This window comes from Cyprinodon variegatus, unplaced genomic scaffold (assembly GCF_000732505.1).
Source record: "Cyprinodon variegatus isolate N-32 unplaced genomic scaffold, C_variegatus-1.0 Scaffold991, whole genome shotgun sequence".
Classification (NCBI taxonomy): Eukaryota; Metazoa; Chordata; class Actinopteri; order Cyprinodontiformes; family Cyprinodontidae; genus Cyprinodon; species Cyprinodon variegatus.
The window spans coordinates 33,567-46,157 of record NW_015151444.1 but is presented as its reverse complement, the minus strand read 5'-3'; the positions used below and the strand labels follow the sequence as shown (position 1 = coordinate 46,157).

General features: G+C 37.3%; 1 protein-coding gene across 1 annotated transcript in view; it reads right to left on the bottom strand.

Annotated features, from left to right (window-relative positions):
* Nucleotides 1-12,591, bottom strand: part of sytl5 (synaptotagmin like 5) — a 63,933-nt gene that overhangs the window by 20,269 nt on the left and 31,073 nt on the right. The window contains exons 2-5 of the mRNA XM_015399138.1: nucleotides 10,059-10,387; nucleotides 9,767-9,982; nucleotides 8,362-8,474; nucleotides 8,098-8,215 (exon numbers count right to left, since the gene is read on the bottom strand). Of these exons, the coding sequence (XP_015254624.1) occupies nucleotides 8,098-8,215; nucleotides 8,362-8,474; nucleotides 9,767-9,982; nucleotides 10,059-10,177 (566 nt within the window). The 5' untranslated portion in view covers nucleotides 10,178-10,387. The remainder of the gene's footprint in view (nucleotides 1-8,097; nucleotides 8,216-8,361; nucleotides 8,475-9,766; nucleotides 9,983-10,058; nucleotides 10,388-12,591) is intronic.

Sequence of the window (12,591 nt, the reverse complement as noted above, 5' to 3'; positions counted from 1 at the left end):
TATTACATTTCTGACTGTATATCCCTGTAATTATTACATACTTTAGTTTTAATTACTATAGAAAAACAATAACTTTTTTCTCTACTTATAGATTTTGCATTGTTTTATTAGCATTTAAAATAATATAGCATGAGTTTTAGTAATTTGATTTGGCAGATACAACACTGGCAGGCTCATCATCTAAAAATGATTATCATCATAAAATTAAAGAACATTTCTACTGAGTATTTTCTTTATCATAATGAGACTCCCATTAGGCGTTATTGAAACATTGACTGCTGGATGGACTAGAAATAAACTTGTTAAAGAGGGTCAACTCTAACATTAAATCTTAATGTTTGGTGCTTTTTATTGCCTTAGCAAGCATGTTTATCTTTGGTGTTGAGATGTGCTTCTACTTTCTTTTCAGCTGGTTGCACCCTCACACCTTAACGATGCTTGTGATCCATCTAATAAATTACTCATTATTAAACTGGGGAGTTGGAGAGAGCACCATTTGCTAACTACTTTAAGTTAACTTGGCCCTTACAATAGTGATGCTACACAGATCATATATTATATCAAATAACTGTATGAACCGTTCCAAGCAATGTTATGCTTTGTTACTCTGAGTCATGTGATGCTATGTTATATTATGTTACACTGGGTTAAATCCCAGCCCAGGGTCTACATGGAGTTAACCTGTTCTTCTCATGCATGCATGCATTTTCTTTATGCACTCTCCCAGGTACTTAGCCACTTTAAACTTCCCTAACAGTTCAACGATTAGACAGTTACAATCCCCTATATATTCTTTACAGGTATGAGTGTGTTTGTTTCCATGGTTGCTTATCCTGTGTGTCTCTGTTCAGGATGTACCCTGACTATTGACCAATTGCTAATGGATACAGACGCCAGCCTCCCTGTCAGGATAAGCATAAATAAATAGTGAATGGATTTAATGCTGTTATTTTATTTGCCATTTTCTCTAATTCATCTGCATTTTTGTAACAATCAGTTGCATTTTCTACCCTTCCACCTTTAATCTACTTTAATAACAATGTATCCGTTTATTCTTTAAACTAAGATTTAAACATCCAATATGTTACAAAGATCTATTTTAGAAAATTCAAACAGGGGGTTATTTTGTTTGCAGTTCTTTGACCTCATAATGGAAAATGCTACAACTGTTTTGGGTAACAAACAGGTTCTTTATGTTCTGAAATGAAAAAAAAACTAATAGATGTGACAGTAGAAAATTGTCTGATAAATATGGCACAGCTCTCAGGAATAATTACAGGTCAATGTTGGGATTTTAACAGCTGCATGATTTCTCTGTTATTACGATCATACAAGCATTTATGGTTACAGAGATCCGTTTCATGATCATTAGGTTTTGTGTGATGCCTTGAGGAACCACCAGACTGCAGCCAAAATGAGACGTGATCATAGCTTGTAGAATCCAATTAATGCTGCTCTGCTTCACAAAATGTATTTTCAAATGGATTGCAGGTCTCTGACAAATCAAATAAATATCCATTTGGTCATTTCTATGGGTATTAGATTAGAGCATGCACTCAACTCACTGTCTATTTGATTAGATTTTGGATTATAGAGGTTGTATTATACTCTCTGCATGTTTCATACACATGTACATGGAAAAAAAGAAAGAAAAGGTCAGAGGCTTTAATATTTATCGGTCCATCTGCAGCTTATTACAACAAGCATTTGCTGTGGTATCAGTTAAATAAGGTTTCAGAGTGTATTGTCACATTTAAGTTCTGCCAGTGTTGCATAGATTTTCTTCTCCATGTTCTGGCATTGATTATGGGAAGCTGCTGTCTTCTTCACACATTCAAAAGATTTCCAATGGGGTTAAGGCCTGGAGTTTATAAGGCTTCTTTTTCATGTGAAAATGTGACATGCTCCCTGGATTTTATTTACGTAATAGATTTGATCCTAAGGAACCCAGCATTGGGTTTTAATGTGATCTCGATCCTCCATATAGAGATTCCAGATAAATGTATGCAATTCCTTTCATGTTGTAAAGCTTTTTTTTCTCAGCATCTTATTGGAGGTATACAGATGTCAGAGTGACCTCATTTTGAAATAAGTAAAAAAAAAAAAGATGCTCACAGGATTATGGTTAAATAATAATAAACGATTGCAGAAAAGTAATTACCTGACCATCTCAAGCTGTGCTGCAGCTTCCTTTTCTCTATCATGTCTGTATATGTTGTTTAGAATATACACATGAAAATTTGTACTTTATCCTAGTTGTCGTCTTTTATCTGTTGGTCTTTTTATTTTCCTTTTTTTTTTGCTGCCACACAGACTTTATCAGAGCCACACAGGTTTCTGTTAATCTAATCTAACCTTGGTGAGCAGATGTGAAGTGGCTGGTTATTTTTCTCAGTGCACCTAGGGTATAGTAGCAGTCATTACTCTAATAAAATTGTAGTTTTACTCGTGTAAGAACACAGCGTAGCTCCAGTGTTTGATAAGTAAAAGAGGGTTATGTATCCGATTTTTAGGTCATGGATGAAGTTTTTTCTTGATTTTCAGCTAAAATCAAGACAAAACAAAAGATGTAATAACTGGCAACTACATCTAGAGGGGAAAAGAAACTATAAGTCAATGTTCTTAAGTGAAACACTAATCAAATCAAAAACCGTTTTGTATTAATACAACAAATTCATCAGTGCAAGACCTTAAAGATTGCTTTCCTTCCTCCAGCTTTTAAGATCTTTTATTACCCTTCTGCGCATCACAGATTAATGTATTTATATTGCATTGCAACAGTCGTCCAGACTTCCTGAAGTCCTGAGGCCAGTATACAGCTTTGAAAAAAATTTAATTCAAGCAGGAGTATTCACTCCTAGTTTTTATCTGATAATTAGATCTGTAGTTTTATTTCCCATGTAGTTTGACTATATTATTTCCCAATTGTGTAACTGATAAACATATTCACACACTAAACATATTCCAACAAGTGTATGTAGAAGGAGTGCCCAAACCTCCCAGTCTGTGAATGTGGCAGGCAGCTTGAGCTCTAAAGAAAATAGGTCTGGGATTGGGCACTAGGGCTGGACGATAAACCAGATTTTTACCGTTAATGTCATTCACTACGACAACCGGCGACAATTCTCCGATGTCAGTCAAATAAATAAACTTAACTCTGCTGATTTTCCTGTGTGTGAGGGCGGCTGGTATTTCTTCCCCTTTAAGATACGGCAACATGTGCATAGTCATGTGACTTTAGCGAACAAGTCAGATCTCACATTGGAGAAATTTACCTCTGCATTTGACCCATCCCTTTGGGGAGAAGTGAGGTGCCATCGTGGGGCGCCCGGGAGCAATCGGGGGTTTAAGGCTGATTTATACTTCGAAAACCTTTGAAAAACTGCGTAGGTGTCGCAGTGAGCAAAAAGCCGACCCCTCCCCAGGCACTCCGCTGCACCTCTCCCAATTTGTGACTGACCGCAGACCGTGGCGCAGACAAGAGGCCAGCTTGTTTTGTTTTTATGACCGAAATTGCGGAAAATGACTCGTGAAGTCAGCTAGAAGAGCGAAGTGTGCGAGAACGCTGGGACCCTTTTTCCACCTGGATCCCCGTTCTTTTTCGCTGTCATGTCCCTCCATTGTCAGACTAAACTCGCCCCCACTTCGTCATCGCCTCGGCCGTATCTAGACCCACAGCGTATAGCGCAGACCACGCTTCAATAGTGGGCATAAATCAAAAATGTCTGCGTCAGGCTCACTGCGACACACTGCTGCAGGATTATAACCAGCCCTTAAGGGTCTTGCTCAGAGACCCGCCACTCCCCTTCACTCCCAGTAAATAAGCGTCTAAACACAGCTGTAAACGCAATTACATCAGTTAATAATGTGGAGCTGAGTGAGAGCAGAGATGAAGCTGAGTGTGCAGAGAAGAAATCAAAAGCACGTTGTCAGAGTTGAGTGTGCGGCAGACAGGTTTTGAGTGAGGGTGTGCGAGTTTACACGGTGCACATTGTTCTCACTGCACACTCAGTTCGGTGGCAACAAATTTAGGCCATAAATGTTGAGCAAAAAAACACCAAATGCAAACTTTGTCTGAAAACTGTAAAGACTACCCAAAGTAACACATCCAACCTCCACCACCTACAGCACAACCACACTGTTGAGTTCAAAGTAGGGATGCACAAAAAATCGGCCCCCTATCGGTATCAGCTTAAAACTGAATATCAGACATCGGCCACCCCACCGATATTTAACCCGATATTTGATCAGCTTCTGAGTTTCTAAAGGCTAAAAAAAATTAAAAATACTACTTCTTCTTCTTCCTCAAAAACTTCTTTTTTAAAGACTTAAAAACTTCTAAAGACGAGGGAAAAAATATTGATACATTAAAATATTACAATCCCTTCATGTGCTGATATATTGCCATTTAAAAACACCATATCAATCTCTTTTACTAATGAAATATTGCTATATGTCATGTTATGCTACGAAATCCCCCGAAAATTCACAAAATTTTGCCATATTTTTATATGTTGATTTATTGACGCGGTATCCATCTATTTTACTAACAAAATCTCACAAGAATTTGCTAAATATCACGCGAGTTTGTAACAGAACGATGAAATTTCACAAGATTTTGAAAGTAAAATAGGTCGATACCGCGTTTTTAAAAAATCAAATTGATATCAGCATATGAAAATATATTTGAGTATATTATTTTTCAAAGTGTCAGAAATGGATAACAAAACTGCTATTTTCAATGACATCTTATTTTTGTCCAGCTTTAACATCGTTATCGATATCGGTTATCAGCTACATGAGTTTTAAAATATCGGCATATCGGATATCGGCCAAAATCACAATATCGTGCATCCCTAGTTCAAAGATATGCAAATGGATCCATCACCTCTCCATCAGGAGAGGTAACATTTTTCTCCTGTTCAATGAGACACTGTTGAATGTTTGAGCTTAAAGCTACAGTGTGTAATAATTACAGGGATATACAGTCAGAAATGTAATATATTATACATAACTATGTTATTTATCATCATCTACGAGCTCAGCCTCTTAACCTTAATATTTGCGTTGCCTTAGAATTTGTTATTTATAATTGCATAGGAGCGGGTCTCGCAGCCATGGAGGCAGACATCTTTGCGCTACGACAGCGCAGAGCCAACAAACTAGTGATTGCGAGATCGCCAAAACGTCACAACGATGTAGAAAAAATAACGGGTATATATATTATCTTAAAGGAGAAGTTCGGTTTTTTACACTTTAAGCCCATTTTCTGTAGTGTCCAGGATGAAATCGAATGATCGACACCAAAAGTTTGACAATTGCTCCTGTCTCTGCTTTTTGGCTCATTTAAAATCACCCCCTGGCTTCTTTAGAATGGCTAGCATAGAGCATGTCCGATAATGTCCTTAAAACAACCTTAAACGTTCTTTTTTTTAAATATGCTACTCACCGTGTCGTCAGCGCTGTTCAATGACGTTCCAAAAAAAGTTTCGTAAAGAAAAAACGTTCCTGTAGTGTTTTATTTAGCATTTTGTAAATCCCATTGAGTTCTGTAGGAATAGTCAATATTCCGCTGCCACCGGAAACGGAAATGGGGCCTGTTTACACAGTTGTAGTCTTTTCGCTTCACTCTGTGAACTCCGACGTCGAGGTGCTAACGTCTCTGTTAAACACTTTAAAAAACTCTGAAAATGGAATACGAAAGGTGGATTCTTGATTCTCGACGTCGGAGTTCACAGAGTGAAGCGAAAAGACTACAACTGTGTAAACAGGCCCCATTTCCGTTTCCGGTGGCAGCGGAATATTGACTATTCCTACAGAACTCAATGGGATTTACAAAATGCTAAATAAAACACTACAGGAACGTTTTTTCTTCACGAAACTTTTTTTGGAACGTCATTGAACAGCGCTGACGACACGGTGAGTAGCATATTTTAAAAAAAGAACGTTTAAGGTTGTTTTAAGGACATTATCGGACATGCTCTATGCTAGCCATTCTAAAGCAGCCAGGGGGGGATTCTGCATGAGCCAAAAAGCAGAGACAGGAGCAATTGTCAAACTTTTGGTGTCGATCATTCGATTTCATCCTGGACACAACAGAAAATGGGCTTAAAGTGTAAAAAACCGAACTTCTACTTTAAGTCTACATGAAATCTATACCCTACACAGACTAATGAAATACTATCTGTAAAATTATCTATGTAAACAAACCTCATCACTTGAGAAGGTAGGTGATGCAGACGTCGTGGAAGACATTTTGTCCCGTAACGCTCGCCGTACTGTTGGGGGGGAGAAGCGGTGGCGGGGAGATGTTCATGTTGCTGCAGTCTGCAGTCTGACCGCTAGATGTCGCTAAAGGTTACACACTGTAGCTTTAAATGGGTACAAGACTTTAATATTAAATTGAAAGTAATATATAATTTGATTTATTCGTTAATAAATCTATATATTCCCCAATTATCTCTCTTCTTAAATGACCATCCCCCCATTCCATCCCCTCTGAGATCTTATCACTGAATGTGTAAACTTCTATTATATATTAAAAGTAATGGCAATAATATTGTCCTTTCAACATTTGACAGGCTGTCCCCTAATGAGTAGCACACAGCCTGACGTCACCAGCAGAGCAGATGATGGTGTTCTGTACAGCATCACGGCCAAGTAGCAAACAACAACGCAATTTGAGAGAATGCGAAAATAAGGAGGGGAGGGAATCTTCGGCAGGTTCCAGGTTCTAAGTTTAACAAATAAAATGTCAGAAATGATCTGGAATGGTGTTGATAGCAAAATCGAGAATTGGCATCCACTGAGCAGAGAATTTATTCATCGCACACTGACTGTAGCACATCGACTGAAACATGGCTCCATACAAGTACAAACCTATAATTCAAATTCATCTGTCCAACAAAACTATCAATTTTAAGGCATCCATGTTTAAGAAATATGAAAACATTAAGAATATGTTTAAAATTTCCCTTTTCATTCATATTTTAATTGTTTTCTCTTCAATGGGCGTGAGTTTAGGGCGATGCGTGCTCCCGCAACAGGGAGGTAAATTTTCACACAACAGAGGAAACCAGGAGGAGAGAATCTAAAGTTTAAAAAATGCATTTTAATTATTCAACATAAGATTATCTTTAAAGAATTGCCAAATGTGATGTTAATGTCTGGCCAATTGTCATTATTGAATTGAATGTTGACATCTGACTGCAAGCAGAATGGCTGTTGTCTGATCAATGGTAAATAGCTTAGTTCAACGGGCCTGTTAAATAGTTTTAACTCATTCAATGCCAGCATGTAACCTTGCTTACTTTAAATTAGCCAATAGAAGCAATACTGATTTTCTGAGAAACAGTCTTATAGAATAAATTATCTAATTAAATATTTGAAATGGTGAGTAAAATTAGTAGATTTTATATAGGCTTATTTCATTTTCTGGGTAATTCCAATGTATTTGAACTTGTAAACAGTTTTTTTTTTCAGAATTTGAAAATTATTTCAGCTGTTTCAATTTAATTGATTGAATTTGAATAAAAAAAAATACTTGACTTGAAAGCATTCAGATATTGATTTGCAATGTTTTGTGAGGTTTTGTTCCAAATCTTAATAGATTCATTGCCAAAAAATTTTCCAAAGTAAAATTAAAGAAAGTGTCCTACCATGACTGATCCAAGTGGGAAATTTGTCCCAAACTATGTAGGGGCAGTGATAGCCATGCCAGTCCAGGGTCTGACTTCAGTTCTACTGTAAGGTGTCTTGGTCAAGGTCTTGATAAGATAGACAGGATCTCTGTCAGAATTCATATTTGGTGGAAGCCTGCTCTTCTCTTAAAGTCGTAGGGAAATCATATTTAAATGTCAAATCATTCTGGCTTAAAAATTAATATAAATGTACTTCATATTAAGTAGACTATATTATATTATAGACTATTTTTTGAAAGTTGTTCTCTCAACTTTCCTAAGACCATTACAGTACTTCCCAATTTTGGAAGTTGAAATTAGCATTGAGTGAAATACTGACTGTTTAATAATCCTTCACAGAGATGGTTTTAATGAACTCTCCCATTGAGTGAACAGAGCCATAGAAGAATTTCCTTACCCCTTCTTCCTGGCACCATCCATGATGTTGCGGACGGCATTTCTGTTGGATTTTGGCGTGTCGGGTCTCTCTGTCTCAGAGGACACTGACAGGTTCTCTGTAGACTTCTTTTCTGCAGCTTACAATGAAAAAGTTCAAATTTTTAAAAACACATTTACTTTCTTTACCAAAACACAGCGCCCAAAACGCTCCCTCCAAAGTAGTCGTTATTGTTATTCTACAGTTTCACAGTGCAATTGCTCAGACATTAGCCACCTGACTTACTGGGTGGGGTGCTTAGGATGGACTGCTTGATTACGTCACTGCTTAGTGCTTTCTGCTCGAAGCGTCTAGACCGTTCTTCTAGGAACCACTCTCCAGTAACCACCTTCAGCTCCCTGTTATCCAAACACACATTTCAAGGCAGTGGATCAGTTGTTGAGAGTTGAGAGCATTTTCTCTTTCAAGATGAAATAAAGATAAATAAATGTTTTGTTTAACTTACCATTTGAAATAATTACATTGTTATATACTATAGGAATTTTTTTGGAGTTTAAAAAGTAAAGATCATTAAAAAAAATGGACCTCCTTCAGATTTTGGACACATTTTGGCGTTTTGGCAAGTACAATACCTTTCATTTTTCCCCTCATCTTAGTTGAATAACTAATACCATGCATTGTACGGCTTCTGTTTTTCTACACTTCAGATCAATCTTCTTAAATGAGGTGTCTAATTTTAGAATCATGTTAGAATCTGCTACACACAATGTCTACTGTATAGCATAAATAAAGAGACTTTATATTTTTGTCCTGACTAAATGGATATTATTAAAAAAAAAAATAGATAAACTGCCAGTTTACAGCTTTTCTTTTTGTTTGAATCCTTGATGTTGAATTAGACATTCTGAGTTTTCCCATGAGGACCCGAAAGATGTGTTTGCACTAAACAGCCTTAATTGACATTTCATTTCGTGCTTCATTTAGTATGCTTTGAAGTAGGGATATGTATCATCACCCTCATAAGATGGAAATTTACACTCTGCTGTTTTCACAAATGATATCTGCCCTCATGAATGCTCATAAAACACTAAAAGCACTAAATAACAAAATTCAAAACCCAGAAGAAATGAACTAATATGATAGAAATTGATGAGTAGTTATTAGATAATATGTATGAGCGTGCATTAAGGTTCCATCAGCTTGTGTAAATGATGTATCAAGTGTTCTAGATATGTCAATAAGTTCTACATTAAACAATGTTTTAAAGGGCTGACTAAGTTGCAAAGAAAATGCAGTACATGGTCCAGCAAAGGTTTGCTTCATGACTGTCCAATCCACGCTCTCTGGTAATTATTTTAAACATTTAGAATAATTAGGTCTGTACAAAAAAAAGTCAAGATATAAAGTATATCTAGTTATTTTTATAAGCATTAAAACCAAATATCCATCCATCCATCATCATAATAATAATTTTGCACTACTAGTCAGTATCCTTAGAAAATGCTTGCGTTTGGTCATTGCAGGTGTAACTGTCAGACTTACACAAAAGCTGTTTTGATTTGTAAGGATTTATTTAAGAGCCAAGCACTAGAGGCCCTCACTGATAAACTGAGGTTGTTAATATAAAGAAGGTCCATTTAGAGTCCATTCTGTTCTCTATTTCTATTCAGCTTCCAGCCGGCACACTTACGAGATCTTGGCACAAACGTTGCATCGCCACCTGCGTGAGCCGGCAGTAGTGGTGCGACATTCACTGCAAACACGTAGCTGGCATTCCTCACAGAGATCACCACGGTCAAAGATCAGGCCTAATGTCTTGAGGCAGCGAGCGCATTGCCGCTCCTCAGAGTCCTGCAGGCGACGGGAACCTTTTCGCTTTATTTCCAGAAGGTCATTTTTTAACTTTCTGCAAAGCAGAGAGAGAAGGAAATAAATGGACATAAAAACATGCAAAGAGACTTAGAAGGCATGGAATCCCTTACCTTATCCTTTTTTCCTCACGTTTCCTCAGCTTCTCATCTTTCTGCAGCACCTTCAGGATAGTTTCCCTTTCATGCTCCAGCAGAAAGGACAAATTTAGATCTTCTACAGCTTTATCCATTTGTTCCTTTAGCCAGAATCAGTTCAGCAAATCAGACAGTGGACAAAGTAGTGAAGAGGTTCTACATGTTCTTCAGCAGGATAAAGACCTACAAACAAACGACTGCTTCATTTGGTCTTGGCATGATCCAACTTGTGATTTGCAAAGATCCCAGTGAAGCTCTAGTATGTGCTCCTGAGGTCCAGAGAGAAGCCTTACGACAAATGAAACCTGACAAGAAAAAACAAAGACATAGCTCATTTACATGAATCTGACATTAATAATTCCATACAAATATCCATGAATTGGAGGTAAAAACCTCTCTGAAGAACAATTAATAAGCCCAACATTTGCACAGTCCTAAAAGCAAGAATTAAAATGAGACATTTGCGTTCAGTATAACAAGAGGAACTGAAAGTAATTGGTAGATATTTGACAGCTCTACAGCAAAACAACCTACCAATTAGTCCTGGAGTACATCAGCCACATTTCTCTGCTTCCATTAGCAAAAGCTCTGCTGCATTTTTCTCCTGAAAGCCACAACCAATTCTTGACTTGTTATCTACACACCTGCATACCAGTCATTATACCGGCGTTTGTTTTTACTGCCGCTGGAGACAACAGTTAGGAAGGAGATGTCGGTAGGTGAACAACCACTATATAGTGTTGGGTAATAAAATACAGTAGGTTAAAGTGAACTGGCAACAATGCAGCTGCCTATTTTCTTCCATCCCAATCCCTCTATATCAGTGAATTCAGCTGTTCCAATCGCTTCTAGGGCTACAGATGCATAAAAGCCAGAAATTAGGCTTGAGGACTGCAGTGAATAACAGCAGAGTACCATAATGCAATGCTGTCTGTGCAATTAGTGACTGCTAAACATTTAACAATTAACGTTTAGTTGTATTATAGCAAATTTTGAATGATGAAAAAGACATAACATGACACTATTACCTTTCCTCCCACTGAAACGCATTTTGAGTTATTGAAAGCCATAATCTTTCGTTAACTAATAAATTTATTTTGTAATTCTTGGTTGCATAGATGGTCATCCTTTTACAACCAGTATCTTTGCTTTTATATAATACCACTTTAAGGTATAAGGAGTAGAAAGAGCGCAGCCACTGAACTATCAACTCTATGATGAATGTGTTCAGTGTGGAAGCAGCAGTCATGATTACAGTGGTTCCACTGGGAGCGATGCAAAGCAGTAAAAATGTCCCTCCGTGTTGTAGTGGGGGAATAGTGAGTGGCTTTGATTACTCCTGATGTCTGAGAAATAATGTGGTTTGGATCATAAAACAAATCACCAATATTGTTCATTGAGCTGCAGTCCCCGATTTAAAAAACAGATGGGACAAATTTCAAACAAGAAATCTTAACAAATCACCTTCTCCAAACCATCAGTGGTTCTTGAAAGCAAGAGAGTTATGTGAGCAACAGAGCATTTATGGAAAGAAATCCTGCCAGAGCCTGAGTAATTGAAGTAGAAGAATACAAATTTAAAGAAGAAGAAGTATCAGCAGAAGCCTCCTCCACTCCTCATCCATCCTTTTTCTTCCCTCGCCTCTTCCCTTTACTTTACATGAATTAGCACTAATGAACCTGCATCATCAAAACTTCATTTGCAGCCAATAGCATATCATGAAATCAATGATTATGAGCTTTTTAAGCTGCTCTGCACCTAATGAAGACATTTCTCTTTTGAAGCTTGAGATGTTCACCGAATGAAGACAAGAAAGATTTAAGAATTCGGCAGATCTGAATTTCATTACGGTTCTCAATACAGACATCAGCTATTGATAGACTAACCTCAGCCACAGTGGTACTTAAACCCTACCACCATTCAAAGCAATTTATATTTGGGTTATTTCAGCAAGCAGACATGACAAGCTTGACTACTTCATACCCATTTTGACATAAGCACTAAATTATACATTTCAGGCAGGAAAACGTTGCTTGAATTAAATGGCGTTATTTAGACTTCTCAGACCTTGTACCAGAATAACATTCTGCAGCTGTGAACTCATCCAGAATGGTTGTGTAAGACTATGAATATTGAAAATGATGCCAAAAAGCAGAAGGTAACTCTAAGTGGGTTAACAAAGTATTTATAAGTGGCTGCAGGCCAGAGATGTTAATGAAAATGGCAGGTAACTGGAACAGTGAGAGGAGGACACTATTAGAGACAAATTACTCTTGGATTGAAAAGATGGATTTGTAATAGAAAACAAATTAAACCAGTTTAATTTTGAGATTAAAAACCAGTTCAGAAGATTATGCACTGTTTATCTTACAAAGATCTTCTTTTTTTTTTTACTAAAACATTTTTATTTGGCTCTAAGGATTGAGAATATTTGTAAAACAAAGCCACTGAAGTGATCTAGACTTATGGGTGCATCAGCTTATCGGTCGGCCGATTTATTGGCCTTGAT